Raw genomic sequence first — 19,589 nt, 5'->3', positions numbered from 1 at the left:
TTTTTTAGAAAGAGTCTCACTATGTAGTTCAGGCTGTCCTTGAACTCACTGTGTACCCCAGACTGGCCTTAAACTCATGCTAATCCTGCCTCAGTCTCCCATGTGCTGAGATTATAGGCATACACCACCATGCCTGGCTTCCCAGCCTTTAACTGTCAAATATTTAGTATCTGTAAACTGTTCCTAGAAATATCTTTACTTAATGGAGTCAAGTCATATATAGTTATTAGCTATTTAGGAGACAGTGAATTTTCCCCATTTTTCCTAATAAATAGAAATATGACTTGCAGATAAAATTTGACTTTATATTTTCCAAAATGAGATGTCAGTTTAGATCAAAGGCTGGCAAACTTTTTCTATAAAGGGCCAGAGAGTACATATTTTAGGCTTTGCAGGCTACGAGCATACGGTACCCAGCTCTGCTGTGGTGGAGAAGCATGGCTGTGTCTCAGTAAACCTTTATTTGTAAACAGAGGTGGCAGCCAGATCTGGCCTGCAAACTGCAGTTTACCACCCCAGATTTTTATAGACGTATAGGCCATTTACATAGATCACTGTTCTTTCCAGACCTGTTATTAGAATTATAAAATTATGGGGGGAAAAACCCCACTATATTTTAACCATTTTAATCCTTTTTATTTGCTGTGTTATAGGTTTGTTTTCCTTTTTATTTTTTAATAGTAACAAATAGGTACACAGCATGACGCAGCAGGGTTCCTGGCTTGGAATCAGTTTGAGATTGAGTTCAGAGTGTGTATTGTTTTGGCTGTGAAGTGTTTTTAATATGGATTTTGGTAGGCAGTTATGTCAAAAGTATCAAGCCATTTTCCACAGGCTGCATACCCGCTGTGCCACGAGACTGACTGAACAAATGGATTTCTTTAGCCTTGAAAATGATGTGGTGTTGCTCTGATTTTTAAAGCCCAGGCTTTAGAGCTTTTCTTAAAGGAAACTTATTAAGCTGCAGCAAGCTCTTAGTTTCCCAAGACTCTACTTGCCTTAGAAACAGCTTCATTTTCATCTGATTCTATTATACTTGGCATTAGAATATCTTCAGATGGGAAATCATTGTTGAAGTAACTTTTAAAAAATGTGTGACTGAGAAGATAATCTGATGCATTACGGTGGACAGTGATTTGGCAGTTTATGAATTCCCTCTTGGGAAGCCCTCCTCACTGTGTGACCACACGCTGCAGACATGGGGACAGCGAGGCCCAAGTGTGTTGGACTCGACTCTCAGTGTCCCCACTCCTGCCTTGGCACTCGGCATCTGGATCTCTTCAGTATGCTGTGATGGCTTTACATGGGGGTTTTGGGGTGTGGGAGCTCATTGTGCTTCGAGCGCTGTAAAAGGATGCATTGTCATGTCTGCTATGTCCTAGAAAGGGAAGATGAAGGAGGCAGCCCAGCGATACCAGTACGCCTTGAGGAAGTTTCCTCGAGAAGGACTCGGGGAGGACATGCGACCCTTCAATGAACTAAGAGTCTCCCTCTATCTCAGTTTGTCTCGATGTCGAAGAAAAACAAATGTAAGCCAGGCCCTGCGACCCCAGCCCAGTCCTTTAGTAGGAGGACCTCCACAGTGGTGAAGTCCAGCCCCGCTGCAGGCGAGGTCCTGTGCCCCCACTCTGAATGTGCACCTCTCTTGATGAGCACCCGTGGGTGCTGGTAGAGCACACTTGGGTTTCTCTGCTTCTGTGACTGGAAACACATGCAAACTGCTCCTCTCCCCTTCCTAGCAGGGATCCTGCCAGCATTGTTACCAGGAGACAACATGCATGTCTGTCCTAGCCCGCCCGCCCTAGTGTCCCTCAGGTTTTCTCAGAGTCACTTACTGTGACTAGCAAATGTCTCAGTACCCCTTCCTTCCTACTCTGGTTGCTACATTCTCCCTCTGCCCAGCCTGGCCCCAGAACACTGCCCACCCTCCTGCCTGCTGCTGTGGCCCAGGCTCCCCTGTCCCTGCCCTCTGCCCCTTCCACTGCTGTCCCCTACCCTGAGCCACCGGTGCTGCTTCTATACTGAATTCCTCAGACTAGGCCTAATCTCTGATTAGCCAGCATTCAGACAAGACTTTGTCTTCATCCCTTTCTAGTTTTCCCAATACTGTGCCACCCTCTAGAGTGAAACTCCTGTGAAAGAGTTGCCTTTCAGTGCCACTTCTGACTCATGTGTTTACTTGTTGACGCCAGGACTTTGGCATGGCAGAAGAATTTGCTTCCAAGGCTCTGGAATTGAAGCCCAAGTCCTATGAAGCCTTTTATGCCAGAGCAAGAGCGAAGAGAAATAGCAGGTAGGTCTGTGTCACCTGCCTGACTAGAGGAGCCTTTTTTTCTGGGATCAAACCTGCTAGCTGGGTTTGAGGAAGTTTTGCATGATCAGGGTCACTCAGATGCTTTCGGCACTTTGAGTGGAAAATTAGTAGCTTCCGAGAGGCACAGTAGTATATTACCTACCATAGCCTAACCTAATGTCTCCTGGCATCTCAGTAGCCGGCCCTCCCCACCCGACCCCTGCGGGAGACTTACCGCACCACAGCCCCTGGCTGAGCCATGTGGTAGTGAGGCTGCCTGCTGGGGACAGGAGGGAGAGCTCGTGCTGTGTATGCCTCCGACTTGGAGGTGGGCAGGATGGAGCCTGGTGGAGACAAAAGGTGCAGGAGTCTGGTGCTCACTGACCTATGCATGTCCCCATTCTCAGCCCATTGTCTGGGGCCATCAGACTGCCTTGTAGCTGAGTAACTGGCTAAATGGAACCTGCCCACCACAGTAAGTGGTCAGATCTCACACGCTACCTGCTTTCCTTTGAGCGCAGCTATTGCAGGAAGCTATGAGGACAGAATTTCATTACATGGCTTGTAATTGTGTCTTCTGTTTGCCTGTACAGGCAGTTTGTGGCAGCCCTAGCTGACCTGCAGGAGGCAGTGAAACTCTGTCCCACCAATCAGGAAATCAAGAGGCTCCTTGCTCGAGTTGAAGAGGAGTGTAAGCAACTCCAGAGGAACCAGCAGCAAAAGCAGCAGTGCCCCCCGCCAGCTCTGCCCGATGACTCAGACAATGAAGAGGATGCCCCAACCTCTGGATTAAACGACCACTTTCACCTTGAGGGCGCTGAAGAGGAAGAAACTTCTCCACAGGAAGAATGTATTTCCCTGACTCCCAGGTCCCAGTCGTCCTCATCTGTCCCTTCCCCATATATCCGAAACCTTCAAGAAGGGTTCCAGTCTAAAGGCCGCCCAGTGTCGCCACCAAGTAGGGCAGGAGGCAGCAAGTCTCTGAGAGAGACTATTGCTCAGCCAGGGCTGGTTATGCAGCCCACAAAACAGGCACAGATAGTGAAAACCAACCAACATCTGGGTTCTGTGCAGTCTGGTGTGAGACACAGCAGCACAAAACTGCAGGTCTCTTCTCAGAATCCTACCCCGAGTCCCATGCCAGGGAGAATCCCCACAGCTGCCACTGGGAGCAGAAACCAGCATGTGGAGGGACCAGGTACCTTCACTGTGGGAGGCAGTTGTGGCCACATTGGAGATCGGCTGGGTCCCAGCCATAACGTCCACCTTCAGCGTAGTGAGAGTGGTGCTGCGTATCCTTTACCAAGCAAGATCAAAGCTGCCGAGCGGCTTCTGAGTCAAGCTTCTGTGGCCTTGGATGTGGCCCCTCCCAGCCAGGGTGGACCTGGGAGCTGCAGTGATGGGCGACACCCTGCTTCCCTCAGCAGCTCAGGTTCTGGCTCTTCCGGTTCTCCTTCCAGCAGCATAAAGATGTCAAGTTCAGCCAGTAGTTTGACTTCAAGCAGTAGTTTTTCAGATGGCTTCAAGGTCCAAGGACCAGATGCTCGAATTAAAGACAAGGTGGCGAGTCAGGTACAGAGCGGTACTGCTGAACACAGGCCCCGAAATACTCCATTCATGGGCATCATGGACAAGACTGCACGCTTCCAACAGCAAGGCCATCCTCCCCACCGAGCCTGGCATTGCCAGGTGGCAGAGGGGCTACTGACGAACACATCTACTGCAGCTGGCCTGCAGTCCGCTAACTCAGAGAAGCCCTCTCTCAAACAAGGAGGATACAGCAGCCAAGCCAAAGCCTGTCCTGTTTCTACCCCAAGTGGAGGTGTCCACAACGGGGCACAGGTGAAGGAGCTAGAAGAAAACAAGTGCCAAATCCCAGCCCACTACCCCAATCAAGACAGCAGGAAAGCTAAGAGTGTTCCTCATCTGTACCAGGAAAGTATCTCCAAGCAGCCACCTCAGGACGTCAGTAACGAAGCCAACAGGAGTCACCTCACTTCAGGGAAACCAAAGCGATCCTTCATAGAGTCAAATGTGTGAGCCTTAAGAGACCCATTTGGAAAACAGTGTGTTGACTCCTGGTGGTAAATAGTTAAATGGTTTTTCATCATAAAAATTACATTTTAGCCATGTTTTTCTTCCAGGGTGTATCTGATGCCATTGATGTATTAAAAATGTAGGAAAAGGGCCAGGGATTTAGCTCACCATGCCTGCCTTGCAAGCACAAGGTCCTGAGTTTGATCCCCAGTACCCTCCCAAAAAAGGTAGGAAAAACTTCTCTAATAAGTAGCTAGAAGTCATGGTAAATAAGACTGCTACACAGAATTTAAAATTAGCTGTACTTATCAAGTAAAACCTTCAAGACAGCCAAGAATACATTAATGTATGTTTTTCTCTTGCGAAATTATTTTATCACTTTTCTCCTTGCCTTTGCTATTTGGTAAAACCACAGTACTTAGAAGGGAAAACAGTGTCCATTACTGTTCCATTGAGTCAAATCATAATTTTATTTTTATACACACAAATAAAATTAAGATCTCAGTGATTTCTAGCTGAATATAGTATGACTATAAACATAAGGTAGCTGAGTTTTCTTTTTTTTTTTATTTTGTTTAAGCAAAATACAAGAACAAGTATTCTTCCCTTCCTAGCCATTCCTTTAAAAACAAAAAAAGGTTAAACATTTATTTCTGTATTATGGTTCTTTTTCAAATATTTTTACAGTACTTTTTCATGCTTCAAGGTGTTTTTGATGGGTGGAATCAGGACAAGCTATTTGGAATATGGATTGGTGGTTAGATCAGATTTGAGCTAAAATACTAAGATCAGCATTCTTAGTGGAGCTTATAAATTAATCTCAAATGATTCTAAACTGCAAGGGCCAGGGATTTAACTCAGTGGTTCTGCTGCCTGCCTTACAAATGCAAGGGCCTGAGTTCAATCCCTGGTACAAAACAAACAAACAAAACTGTTAATGTTCCTGAAGCAAGTCTTCCAGAGTCCTTTTGGGACAATATTTAAATTGGATACTTGAGGTGTGGTTGATTATTGCCTGTTTTGTTCCACAGCCATTACTTCATAGTCACATGTTGTATATATTACATAGCCCAGTTTTATTCAGACTTGTAAATATAACTATTTCAACATAGTTAAACTAAAAGCAAAAACAAATAACAAAACCCCAGCCATATACCTGCATGTTCTTTTAAACTTCACCCATGCTGGTTATTGCACTGAATATGTTGTCACGGCATGTTAACAGTACACCGGTAACGGCACTTTATCTCATATAAATGAACACCTAAGAGGTGCTAAAGTCCAAGCTGATGTAGTATTCATTTGTACAGATGAGGTACAGGAATGAACCTTGCTTTAAAGGTATTTTTATATGAAAATGGTATGCTATTGGAGGGTGTTAAAATGCTAGTTTGAGAGAGGTGGGAGTGTATTTGTTTTATATGTTGGGATGTGAAATTTATTTTTCAGAATTGGGGAGAAGAAAGTTCTATATTTGCAGACTGTTTTAAAAGGAGTAGTTGTTCCGAAGTTCCTACAAACATTAGTTTTGTATGAATAGGGACCTTCTGGTGTCATTCTTCAACATCTTTCCTGAGTGTGTGTATAGTGTACTTTGTACAAACAGCTTTATCATTTTTTATAAGCTTTCCATGAGTTCTGCTATAACTACTATGGCTTATTTATTGTTTATTTTCTTTAATATTTGTGAAAGTCTTACTCTTTTATTATGTAGTTTTGTTTCTGCACAACTACTGTACTTTTCCATATGGAATAAAAGCTATTACTAGACTTGAGTTGGATTCACTGATTCGGGGGGTAAGTAGATAATATCCTGAGGACAGCTACCAGTCTTGTCTTTAATCTGTTACCCTAAAGAAAATGGTGAATGTTGGATAAGGTGGTATATGTAGATAATCCTAGCTACTCTGAGGCTGAGACAGGAGGGTCACCAGTTTGAAGACAGCCCAGGCAACTGAGACCCTGTCTAAAAATAAAAACAGGTAAGGGCTAAAGGAGTAGGGGAAAGGAAATAAGGGACAAGAAAAAATATGAGAAAAGTAAAAACTGGAAACAAAGTCTTTGTAAACAGGGGAGGGTGGAGGGGGTGAAGGGAGGGCAGGATGGAGAAAAATGAGAACCAAGACCTGTCATGTAAGGGTACAAGGTCCCAATGATGAATGTAACTACTGTATACTTAAAGAGTACCAATAAACTCAGTAAGATTAAAAAATAAACAAAAACCGGATATAGCTCAATGGTAGAGTATACTTGCCTAGCATGTGGGAGGCCCTGAGTTCAGTCTCCAGTCCCACACTCAAAAAAGCTTTTTAATATAAATACTGCCAAATGTATATTCATTTTCATTTTATCATAATTTCTGAATAAGGGTGACAGCTTTTAGAAATGTCAAAATATCCAAGGATCAGAAGTAGTCTTTTTGCCTAAAATAGGAAGAAAGCATAGGGAAAGGCAATGTATTTATTGCCTATTTTTACTGGCAGCAAGGTATCTGTTACACTGTAACTCAAATTCTTTGGCAGTAACAGAATACTGTTAGGATTCTTCTTCAATGCATTCTCTTTTAGTTAAAAGTGTGTATTTTTTTTTTTTTCAGTCTGAACTGTGTTGTATCATGGTGAAATTCTGAGCTGGGATATTCAGCCTAATACTGCCTTAAGATATCTGGTTACTACTGTAGAAGCCTAGGAGAAGCACTTCCAGTCTTTCATTAAAGCTCTATATTTGTTAAAAATTAAATACAAAAGAAAATTGGCAGGAGGTAAAAAGTGTTACTGGTAATATATAATCCTGGTCCTGTTTTCCTGTAAAGCAGCCAGTGTATTAGTAGGACTGCTGACCCAATAATGATGATTCTGATACAGTCTTAGGAGAGATTGGGTACTTGGTGTGATTTGACTCCATGAGGACATAAAGAATCTTCCGAAAGATCCAAGTAAGAAGCCACCAGGCCCGCATGGTCCTGCACCAGCATGTCCTGTGGAAGCTCATGGTTTTGGTTTTTAATTATGTGCATGGAAGAAGGAATTATGTGCTATTAGCTTATGTTTATATAAAAAGGCATTTCATTTGGAAAATTTCATTTTCAATCATTTTGTTTTATTAGTAAAAACACCTTCACATCTAAAAATAATTTTTAATTCATTTTTTTAGTAGTACATGTTTGCAGTTCATAATGATTCCATTCATCACGGGGGAAGTGTACATGTGCATAGCACATCTTAAATTTTTTTTTTTTTTTTTTTTGGTACCGGGGATCAAACTCGGGTCCTTGTGCTTGTGAGGCAGGCGGTAGCACCACTGAGCTAAATGCCCAACCCCACATCTTAATTTCTTTGTTCCCTTGTCCACATTTACCAGATCTCTTATTTCCATTTTTTTCTTTCAGTTCTTTAAATCTTTTTTTCCCTTCTTTCCCTCATACCTTTTGTTCCCCTTCCCACTTGCACAAGTTCTTCCTATTTCCTAATACCCACTCCCATTCTGCTCCTTATTTATAGTTTGGATTTCTCACACAACTGAAGTAATGCAATATTTAAACTTGAGCGCCTTAGTTCACTTACGATTATGGTCTCGAATTGATTTGAGCCAGAGATTTAGCTTAGTTGCACTGTGCCTGCCTTGCAAGAGCAAGGTTCTGAATTCAGTCCCTGGCACCAAAAAAAAAAAAAAGATTATGGTCTCAAGGTACATCAATTTACCTAAAAATGCCTCAGGTTTATCTTTATGGCAGAGTAGTACTCCACTGTGTATATTTTCTTTCTTCATTCATTTATTGGACATATAGGCTGCTTCCAAGATTTAGCTGTTACGAACTGTGCTGCTCTAAACATGGGTATGCAGGTATCACTGTAATATAGCATCTAACTTTTTCGGGAAGATACATAGGAGGGGAATGGCTGTGTCAGATGGAACCTCTACAATTAGTTTTTTGAGGAATCGCCATACAGCTTTCCAAAGTGGTTGTATCAATTTACACTGCAACAATGGAGAAAGTTCCTTTTTCTCCTGCAGCCTTGCCAACATTTGTTAATGATTTCTCGATTTTTTTCTGGAATGAGAGGGATTCTGTTTTAACTTGCATTTTTTGAATGACCAGTGATTTTGTTCATTTTTTCATGGGTTTTTTATTTTTTAACTTTTTTGGCTGTTTGTACTTCTTCATCTGAGAAGTGTCTATTCATTTCAGATACCCATTTTTGGGTTGGGTCCTGCAATACGAGGGGGGGGGGATCTAATTCTTTTGAGTTCTTTATATATTTTAGATATTAGTCCTCTTGAGGATAGATGGCAAAAATTTTTTCCCATTCTGTAGATTCTCTTCACTGTTACCGTTTCCTTTTACAGCAGCTTTTTTAATTTGATGCAATCCCATTTGTTCTTTGTATTTCCTGTACAACTGGGGTTTTGTTCATAGTTTTGTCTACACATATGTTTTCAAGAGTTACCTATTTTATCTTCCAGCAAATTAAATGTTTGTTTTTATATTTAGATCTTTGATCTATTTCAATTTTGATGTAGTGCACGGAGACAGATGAGAGTCTAGGTTCAGTCCTCAGCTGTGGACAGCCAGTTTTCCCAGCACCATTTGTTAGACTGTCTTTCCTTCAGCAAAGGTGTTTGGCCCCTTTGTCACAGATAAGGTAGCTAAGTGTGCCTGTAGTTGTTTCTGCATCATCTGTTCTATTCCACTGATCCACTAGTCTGGTTCTGTTTTTTGTTTTATTTTTGCATATTTTTGTTTATTAAATCATGATGCCCCCTGCCTTGCCCTTTTTGCACAGAACTGCTTTTTCTATTCTAGGCCTCTTCTGGTTCTGTATCAATTTTAGGATAGTTTTCTCTAGTTCTGTGAGGAATGCTTTGATATTCTGATTGAGATTGAATCATTTTCACTATAATGGTCCTGCCTATCTAGGAACAGGGTACATCTTTCCACTTTCTGATGTCTTCTTCAAACTCCTTTTTTAGAGTACTATAATTTTCATTGTAGAAATCTTTAGCTTCCTTGGTTAGGTTAATTCCTAAGTATTTTATTTTTCCTGATGCTATTGTGAATGGCACTGTTTCCCTAATCTCTGAGTGTGTTATTGGTGTACAGGAAAACTATTGATTTTTGAATGCTGATTTTGTATCTTGTTACACTACAAATTTAGTTATTAATGCTGGGAATCTTTTGGTGGAGTTTTTGGGGTCATCTAAAAATAACAAGTTGTGCTTGCTAGCAATGACTTTTAAATTTGTTTTACTAGTTTTTATGTAAAAACTAGCCAGCCTCCTTTGGACAGTAAGTCTGATGCTTAAAAAGACAAATGGTAGGTTCTGTTAGAAATGATTGCAGACCTTCAGTCTGGCTTGGGCTGAGGCCAGTAGTCTGAAGGATGATACAGTGTGGAACCAGAAGAACAGACAAAAATCTTCAGAAAGATTTCAGATGATAAATTAAAACAAGGTAAACAAGTGAACAAGAAAGACTAATTCCCTAGGGCGAGCCTTTCCCACCAGACAGTTACCTGAAAACTAAATTTAACAAAACAAACAACTGGGGATTTTAAAACTATCACCCCTGAGAGTTTTTTTTTTTTTTTAAATAAGGGACTAAAAAAAAGTTTGTCTAACTAGAAAGCACATTCAATGAAAAAAGCTGACTGCTTCAAAAGCTTAAGGGCAGAAAAGGATCAAAATTGAGTGGCTAAGAAACAAGGAAAACACCTCTGGAAACCTTAATTAAGAATAGATAATCTGGGCCAGGGATTTAGCTCATTGGTTCTGCTGCCTGCCTTGCAAGCACAAGGACCTGAGTTCGATCCCCAGTAACCCCCCCAAAAGAATAGATAATCTGCTGGACCATGGCGCCTGCTTGTAATCCCACTGAGGAAGTGAGTTTGAGGCCAGCCTGAACTACATAGTGAGACCCTGTCTCAAAAAAACCAAACAAAAAGCATAGTTTCTCTATAGAATTTTTAAAAAAAATTTCTAGAACATGTTCCCACCCCTATGTTCACAAGATATGAAAACATGTACTATGAAAACATCACCTCTTTACAATAGATTGTGAATTCTAGTTATGATACATGGGAGAAACAGCTCATTATGTAAAAATTTTACAGATCACTGATTATAAAAATGGTATCTGGAAATTCTGCAGTAGCTAGGTTTGCCATTTTCTGTGGTATATCAGATATGTTTATAAAATACCGAAAATGCTAAATATATTTATATTGCTTTTTGCTTTTGAGTTTTAATACTGAACACTGCCAGAGTGTTCTGAGGGTGACTTGTCTTACTTTCCATGTTAAGGGACAGAATGCCCAACACCCACAAGTTAAAAGAAGTTTATTCTGGCTCATGGTTTGTAGAGGATTTAGTCCGCAGTACACTGGCTCAAAGGTAAGAAGAGGATGGGGGAGGAGAGCTGCTCATGTCATGCTGGCAAGGAAGCAGCGTGACGGGGACAGCTCGGATAGAGGCCACCCCTCCAGGTCACACCCCAGTGACCTGCCTCTTCAGACCAGGTCTCACCTCCTAACCCATCGGCTAAGAACTCCTCAGGGTACAACACCCCCTGACCCAGTCACCTTAACACACGAGGCCTGGGGCATACATTCTAGACCTAAACCACAACAGTGATTGCACTGAAGAGTAGAGAGTCCTGGTCCTTGCCTGCCACTGTAGTTTTGTTTCACCTCCCAGTAGAGGCTCCCGTTCTGGTAAAGTTTATGTTATGCCAGGTATGTGTGAAGTCTATACAGCCATGCCTTACTGAATTGAAATTTTCTTGCGCGCGTGTGTGTTGAGTGGTATATTTTTTATCAGTCTATTGTGTAAAAATACCTTTATATAATCACCCTCATTTGTGAGAACCTCAAGAATTCTAAATTTTAAAAGGAGGCTAGTTTACCCTTGACATATTTCAGCAGAGTCAACTTGACTTATAATTTATTCCATCTAACCCGCACATGGGTTTGAACAAGCAGAAAAATCCTATCTTGCAAATTCAGAATCCAATAAAAAAATATTAAAATATATTGAAAGTGATTTTCTCAATCATTAACAGTTGAATTATTTTCTTATGAATTCTCTATAAAGATTTCTAAGAGGTAGTAGATGAATGGCTAGAAATTACGATAAAAATACCAGTTATATTCTGGAGTATTTCAATCTTTAGTTATAATGGGACATGACCTTATGACAATAAATATAAGCATTGCAATTTAAAGTCAAAGTAAAAAACTTTATTTCTATACAGCTTAAGATATTTTTTCACTCCCACCAAAAGCCTTTTTATAGTAAAAGTAGAAATGAAGTTAGGTGTGTAGTTAGGAGGATATACTTTAATTTTTATAACTAAATTTAACTTTACCTCTTCTCTTTTTGGCTTTTAATAATGAGTGCTTAACATTTACCTTTAAATCAAATTATATCAGTGAAAATAGAAATACTACAAAATAAGCAATTTTCTTTTTTCTTTTTGGTACCAGGGATTGAACTCGGGTCCTTGTCCTTGTGCTTGCAAGGCAGGTGGCGGAACCACTGAGCTAAATCCCCAGCCCAGCAATTTTATTTTTGATGTGTCTCTAGCCATCGATTGATGGCCATTTTCAGAGTCCTGTTTGGTGTAAGTACCACTGAAGGAAGAACAAGATTTGTCATGGGACTTGTACGTTTCTTTTTGCTGATCCAATTCTCCATTGCTTCCTTTTCATAGGAATAGCCATCTAAAAAACAAAACACAAATATTTGAGATATAAGAAAGAAATGAACCCAGGCATGGTGGGACACACCAGTAATCCCCACACTCAGGAGACTGAAGGAGGAGGCCAGACTGGGATAAACAGACCCTATAAAAAAAAGGGAGTGGGAGGAAGTCAGGATTACTAAAATGAACTGAATACAAAAATGCCATTGCCAAATCTCTATTACGATTTTTTTGAGACAGGTCTCACTATGTAGTTCAGGCTGGCCTTGAACTTGGTATATAGCCCAGGGTGGAGTTGAACTTGGTGATCCTCCTGCCTCAGTGCCAAATGCTGGGCTTACAGGTGTGCACCACCATGCCTGGCATATTATAATTTAAATGGCATTCCTGACTGCGACTCCAAAGCATCTCAAGTTGTTTTAGGTATGTTAAGAGTAAATACTGCTCTGTGAAGCACAATTACATACAACAGTATTATCATAAGCTCATAATACTTTCAATGGTTCCTTTTCAAAATTACAGCTGAGACGAGGAACCTGCCAGAAATTCAGACATGGTAGAAGGAAGGAAAGGGACAGAGCTGGGTGGTGGTGGTACAAAGAGCCATAGGAATACTGAACAAGATAATTTCCCAGGTTCTTGTAAAATTGTTTTTTTGTTTAAGACAAGGTCTCCTTACTATGTAGCATGGGCTGGGCCTTAAATTCTTGATCTTCCTTTTCCTTTGTTCACTGCTTTTCACATGTAGAGATGCGTTTTTGCTTCACTACTTTCATTTTAAGCTCTGTTCCACTTATTTGCTTTAGTCTACAAGGCCTACAACTGTTTCAAAATAATGTCAATATTATATATTACTAACAAGTCTGAAATACAAGATTTCTTTGTGGTTCTGACATCAAGGTAGATCCACTAGGGTGATCTAATCAAAATACTGTGCTTGAAAATCGTTCACATGGTTACAATGTAAAAATTATTAAACAAGGGACCTTCAGAGGAGTCTCATTTATCCTGTCTAATCCTTGTTGTCCCCTCTTCCCACATAAGTGAACATGTACTTTAGTTATCTTTGTACATATAGCATCTGCTTATATTTTCAAAAGAAAATGGTACACACACACACACATTCTACATTAAGGCTAACATATGCTAGCTTACAGCCTGCTGTTTTAAGAAGTTTCCTCACAGCACTCTACTCTATGGATGGATATCTAGGATCCCTTCCAGAGCAATGGTGTATGTCAGGTATGTAACACTTTTCTCGTATGTTTGAGCAATTTTTATTTTTCCTGTTAACTATTCATATTTTTACCCATTGTTTTTACTAGGTTGTCTTTTTCTTAGATTTCATATATGTAGAATATTAACATTTCATCAGTCTTTCTCAAGTTCTGCTTAGGAAAAATTTCCCTGCTTTTATAAAATAATTCATGGGACTTGGAAGGTTTTGGGGTTATGCTTAGATTTTGGACTCATTTAGAAATAATGTGTATAGGGTGGGGGATTTAGCTCAGTGGCACCATTCCTGCCTTGCAAGTGCAAGGTCCTGATCCCCCAGGTACACACAGTACGTATGTACAGTATAACGGTCAGCTCCAATTTTTTCCATATGGCTGTTTAGTTGCCAGAATACCTCTGACTTAAAATGCTATCTTTATCACTAAATTTCCTAAACCATTTGCATCAATGTCTGGATTTTTAGGGATTATTTCATATTGGTCTATATATGTGGCCAATAATGCCACATTTTTTTTTATGGAGACTTTGTTGTAAGGTTTGGTGGAGCAAGCAACCTTTTCTTTGTTCTTTTCTGCATTATTTAATCTTTTAAATGAAACCTAACAATTACCTTGTGTCTCTAGGAAAAAATGAGTTTATGAGGATCGTGTTAAATTTACAAACTGCAAAAAAATAACATGTTGCTGACACTGACCCTTCCCATCTATGAACATCCTGTTTTCCATCTGTTCATATAACTTCACCTGTGGATGCTTTATAATTTTCCTCATGTGGTTTGATAAATTTTACATATTTCTTATGTCTAGGGTTTTGTTCTAGTTTTTATTATAAATTAAGTGTCTTGTTATATTTTTAACTGTTCAGTGTTAAACTTGTGAAATAGAATCCAGTGATAGCTAAGTCATGTATTACCAGGCTAGATACAGTAACATTTCTTTAATTCAAGGTAAAAGAAATAAAACAAAAAAAAATTTCTAATAGTCCATCAAGATGACATAATGTCTGTGTTCTTTCTAGTGGTGCTTACATATGGATATTTAAGTTTGCCCCCACGTGTTCAGAAAGAAGACAGACTTTCTATTTTGGAGGTTCAGAATTAGATACATTACTAGTTTTTGTCTCCTTGGATCTAAATAGCATGGATTATGTGCACTGGATTAAGCAGACAAAAGTAGCACAGAACTGTGATCTTCAGTATAACATGGTATCTTTTTAAGTTTTTCTGGGGCCTAAATCCTACCTTCCTAGGCAACAAGTACAGTACTGTACAATATGTCGTCTTTTAACTGAAACTTTGAGTTGCAGCCGTCTCATTTCAGGTTGGGTCGTACGGAGTTGTATTATGTTTTGCTAGCTAATCTCTTTAGTTCTACAAATCACATATGAATTCAACTGTGGAAATTGGTTTTATAAGTTTTATATTTTTGATGTACTGCTTACCTTTATGCTATATCTTTTTTGAAAATGGGACCAAGAATATCATTAGTGTCTATTGGTCCCCAGATGAGTGATATTTCAATTAGCTAAAAATCTTGTTCTCTCCTTGCACCTTTGGCTTTTACTTCTAGTTAATGAGTTTATTCCAGCTTTGCCATCTTTGTTCCCAATTTTTACAGTTGTATTTTATCCATATTTTTAGAACAATCATAGTATTTTGTCAGCTTTAGTTGAATTCCCTTAAATGAACACTTTTCTCTGCCAAGCTGGGTTTTGTTTTGTTTTGTTTTTTTTGGTGGTGGTAATGAATTAAATGCTAAATGTGATGGTGTACAGGTTTCTTACCATAAGCAACTCAGTTACCCCAAGTTTAATATTTATTAGTGACAATGCAGTTTCCTGAAATATCTGATAAAAAAAATCAGAAAATAGAAATTCTAAGTGGATTTACATCTTTTCTATTTTAATATAAGCTCTCAAACTATTCTATCAAAGTTTATCCCAGAGTACAAATGGGTTGCCAGAGCTACACAGCACATCTAATATTTCTATGAAGGTAGAAGTGTTGAAACAATACAGGCTTAAAAATAACTGCAGCTGACAATGTGTCATTTATGGTTTCTTTTTAAAATTCATATAGAAGGCTACTGCAGCTATAGCGTAATTGAGACCAAACATGTCACCAGAGAACATAATGACTTTAGTACATATTACACTGTTAGTTTGCATGTTTTCACTGTTATTATAAAAAGTTACTTAGGATTTTTATACTTTAAACAGAATGTAATCCAAACAGCCATCTGAATTTTGCTATCAACCAAGACAGTAAATTGACAAGAGATATGCTAAATAGTTTTAGGAAGCTCATGGATTCTTTAAATAAGTACATGCCCAATTCTTTAATTTCATAATTCAGTTTAGGACACCCAGATGAAAAAGTTATTTATAAAATACCAGTAAGTACTGTGAGATTTACACCTACCCTAGATTTGTTTCTAGAAAGAAGACAGATTAAATGAAACTAAAAATTTCTTGCTAAAATGGATAGCTGACTGCATTGAAAGGTTCAAGTAAAAAATATTAGCTCACTGGCATAGGCTCTGTAGTTATATTGCACTGCTCACAAAAGCAGACCAAGTAAGGAGAACTCCTCTCAACATCTTCGCCACTGAACGCCACAGGTAATTAATTCTTCATCTCACTGATGACGATGGAACAGGTAGATGAAAAAAAGATTAAGAGCCCAAGAGCCTCAGAAAATTGATTAATGCATAAAACCTGTAAGCATTTCTAGGTGTAATTTAAACAATACACCTTGTCATTAGATGCAGGGTATTATTACTTGTATTAATAGGAAATAAGGATATTTACTATTAATTACCTTATGGTACAAGTATTAATAGTGATTACCTGTTACAATTAGTTGAGGAAATAGGCCTGGCCTGAACAACTTTCCAAGGTCAATGTACTCGCCATGCTAAGTGGGATTTCCAGAAATAGAAGTATCTGAGCAAGTCTCAGTGGGCAGTTTAAAGGTAAGATGTATAGGATGAGAACAGCTGAAAATTTTGAAAGCCATAAATTCTATCTAAGACACACAATGGGCTCAAAACAGGAGAAATAAAAATAAATCCACACCAAAGAAATTCTCTGAAGCAAAAATAAGAATTAAATAACAGGATACTTGAACTGCAACAAGGGGAGACAGAATGGGATCCCCCGGTGTGATAGAGACACCAGAGAACAAGCACAATGGTCAAATGAGGGTTGGTAGGTTTTTACATAAGTGTGAACAAAGTTTACTAGAAAAGTATCAGGGAATTAATATTCAAGTATTCAAAACAGACCTGAGAGGAATTAAAAAATGACAAGAATAGAATACCTAACTAGTACAACGTTATTCTTAACACCTTATGTAACATGTTTTTTTATAATCTCAAAATATGAGAATAATGATCTTTGTAATACCACAAAATGACAGATTTAACGAGAGGGCTAGATGGGCAAAAATGACCTTTTTGAAAAAATATAATTTAAAACAATTTACTAAACTAGTGATGTGTTAGTGCTAAGAATTAATTCAACGGCAAGATTTATACAAATCACCTATACTTTATCACTGACATGTTCTATAGAATCGCTTATAGCAGGGTGGCAAAAAATGATATTTATCAACTGGCTAAGAGTTCAGAGCAAAGCTACACAATGAAATACTTTTTTGCTATCACATGGTATCTTAAATATGTATCAGTTAAAATACAAGTTTTAAAATACAATCGTGCAGCTGATATAAAACTACATACATGTGTAGGCAAAAAATTTGGAATGATAACTGCGAAACTATGTGTCTACACCAGGGTACAGAAACCCTCTGCTTTTAAAATGTTTATCTATTACTCAATTATTTCTCATCAAGAACATGTCTAATAAAATAGTGTAAAAATACTATAAAATACAGATATTTCAACAGGAATAAGCCTTCCAAAACACTAACAGGGAGGGGGAGCTAAAAAGGAAACTAGAAGAAAAGTTCATGCTGAAAGCAAGTAGCCCAAATCTATCAACCACAATATAAAGACACTGGTTCAATTCTATTTAAAACTTGTATGTTTCCCACAGGACCACTCATAAGATGTACAACATGAAGGTTAAACATGAAGGGATGACAAAATCTCCAGGGAATTAAGCTTAAAGAGCCTATCCCAAAGGGTTACTTACTGCATACTTCCATTCATGTAACATTTTAAAAATATTTTGAAAGGAAGTTAGATTAGTGGTTTCCAGGAGCTGGGGAAGTGGGAAAAGAGTGGCAGCTGTTGAGCTTAGTAATAAAAAGGCAAGAGGAGGATCCTTACGGTTTTGGAACTGTTACATGTCCTGACTGTGGAGAGTAGACAAAACTGTTCCAAAAGCAATAAATTTCTAAGTTAGTAGACACACAAATGAATCCAAGTAAAATAGGAAGTCTAAAGAAGGTCTATTTTGTAAAATATTACCAGTGGAGGAAACCGGATAAAGCATGTCTATCACTTTTTACAACTGCATACTGAATCTACAACTGCTTCAATAAAAAATAATTTTCAATAAATGGGTGGCACCAGAAAAGCTAAAAACAAAGCATACAGATAATACTAAATATTAAGTCTGTGCAGCAATTAGCTGAAATCTATACCTACTAATATACTCAACAGAAATGCATACCACAAATTGAAAAAGTTCTTGACAGTATTGCTTATAACAGCCAGCAATGCCCATAAAAAGAAAAATGAAGGAATAGCTGGATCAAATAGGATTTCTAGTTGTAGTTTTTTTTTGGAAGTATAATGATTTCCAGAATGGCTGCACTAGTTTTTAGATTCGCACCAAATATAAAAAGGTTTCATTTTCCCTCACAGCCTTTCCAGCATTTGTTATTATTTGATTTCTTGATGAGAGCCATTCTTTCTGGGGATGACGTCTTCCTGAGATAACAGGATCATGTGTAAAGAAAATATAGTTTAAGGACTTACCATATAGTCCTAGTTTAAGATACTAGCAAATCAACTTACAAAAATCAATTTTAAATCTTATATATAAGCACAGTGAAATTTTAAAAACTAGTATGGTAAAAGAAAAACGAAAGATAATTTAAACAAAGTATGTATTCTGAACACTGCTAAGAGAAAGTGAAAGAAAACCTAAATAAGTGGATAGTGATACATTTCATAAACGAACTGGGGCCAGGGTTTTTGCTCAGTGGTTCCACCACCTACCTCACAAGCCCATGGTCCTGAGTTCGATAACCAGTACCAATACATAAGCAAACTGGAATTGTTAATTCTAAATTTGTCTACAGATTAAATACCATCCCAGTGCAAATCTTGGCAAATTTTTTTTCCGTAGAAACGGAAAAAATATTACAGAATCTGTATAGAAATGCAAAGGCTCCAGAACAGTCAAAATAAGTACTAAGAACTTGGAAAAGAATTAAGTCAGATGACGTCCTGATGTAAAGATTTATAATAAAGCTCCACTAATCAAATATTACTGGTAACACATAAAACCCAGCAGAATATGAGAGGTCTGGAAACAAACCTCTCTCTACAGTCATTTGACTTAAAGTAGTGGTGGAACAACTGAATAGCTACTTACAAAAAGGAAAAAGCTTGATACTATACACAAAATTTTATATGAAATAAACCACAGTCCTAAACATAAAATTTAAAACTATAAAACACCTAGGAAAAAACAGGAAGAAAGTCTTTGAGACCTTAGGGTAGACAGACTTAGGACTCAAACACTATGAATCAAAGTGATAAAAAAATTAGATTTCAACAAAATTTAAAACTTGAATCCTTTCAGAGACACCAGTAAGGAAATGATGAGACAAACCAAAAAGATATGCAATAAATTATCTTACACGAGTTATCAAGAATGTGGACAACTGAATACAAAATAGAGAAAATATTTTGTAATTCTGTAATACATTATAAAGACATGAATAGATAATGAAAAGATGCTCAACATCCTTAGTCTTCAGAAACATAAAAATTCACTTAATAGGAATTTTACTGTGTGTGAACTATACTTCACATCCATTGGAATGGAAAAATAAAGGCAATATTAAGTGTCAGCTGGGACGTAGAGAAACTGGAATTCTAAGATGGGAACTTAAAATGGTATATGCACTTTGAAAAACATTCTGGCAGTCTTTCTGAAAGTTACAAACCAGTATGTCTACTTTGAATATTTCACCAAGAGAAATGAGGTGACAAAGATTTATACATAAACATTATTCCTGGGCTGGGAATTTAGCTCAGTGGTTCTGCCTCCTGCCTTGCAAGTGCAAGGTCCCGAGTTTGATCCCCCGTTACCAAAAAAAAAAAAAAAAAAAAAAAAAAAAAAAAT

The 19,589-nt window shown here is 38.4% G+C and overlaps 2 protein-coding genes across 13 annotated transcripts in view; one reads left to right on the top strand and one right to left on the bottom strand.

Annotated features, from left to right (window-relative positions):
* Tanc1 (tetratricopeptide repeat, ankyrin repeat and coiled-coil containing 1) overlaps positions 1 to 6,100 on the top strand; it is a 199,867-nt gene extending 193,767 nt beyond the window's left edge. For all 10 annotated transcript variants that reach the window (XM_033756295.1, XM_033756293.1, XM_033756294.1 and 7 more), the window contains 3 exons: positions 1,383 to 1,529; positions 2,193 to 2,293; positions 2,887 to 6,100. In XM_033756295.1, coding sequence (XP_033612186.1) covers positions 1,383 to 1,529; positions 2,193 to 2,293; positions 2,887 to 4,333 — 1,695 coding nt within the window. In that variant the 3' untranslated portion in view covers positions 4,334 to 6,100. The remainder of the gene's footprint in view (positions 1 to 1,382; positions 1,530 to 2,192; positions 2,294 to 2,886) is intronic.
* Positions 6,101 to 11,837: 5,737 nt separating this feature from the next.
* Positions 11,838 to 19,589, bottom strand: part of Wdsub1 (WD repeat, sterile alpha motif and U-box domain containing 1) — a 51,518-nt gene continuing 43,766 nt past the window's right edge. For all 3 annotated transcript variants that reach the window (XM_010606790.3, XM_019204979.2, XM_010606791.3), the window contains one exon: positions 11,838 to 12,048. In XM_010606790.3, coding sequence (XP_010605092.1) covers positions 11,891 to 12,048 — 158 coding nt within the window. In that variant the 3' untranslated portion in view covers positions 11,838 to 11,890. The remainder of the gene's footprint in view (positions 12,049 to 19,589) is intronic.

Source organism: Fukomys damarensis, unplaced genomic scaffold, assembly GCF_012274545.1.
Source record: "Fukomys damarensis isolate Sample0158 unplaced genomic scaffold, DMR_v1.0_HiC HiC_scaffold_26, whole genome shotgun sequence".
Lineage (NCBI taxonomy): Eukaryota > Metazoa > Chordata > Mammalia > Rodentia > Bathyergidae > Fukomys > Fukomys damarensis.
The sequence above is the reverse complement of the archived record's forward strand: the minus strand, read 5'-3'. Positions and strand labels throughout refer to the sequence as shown.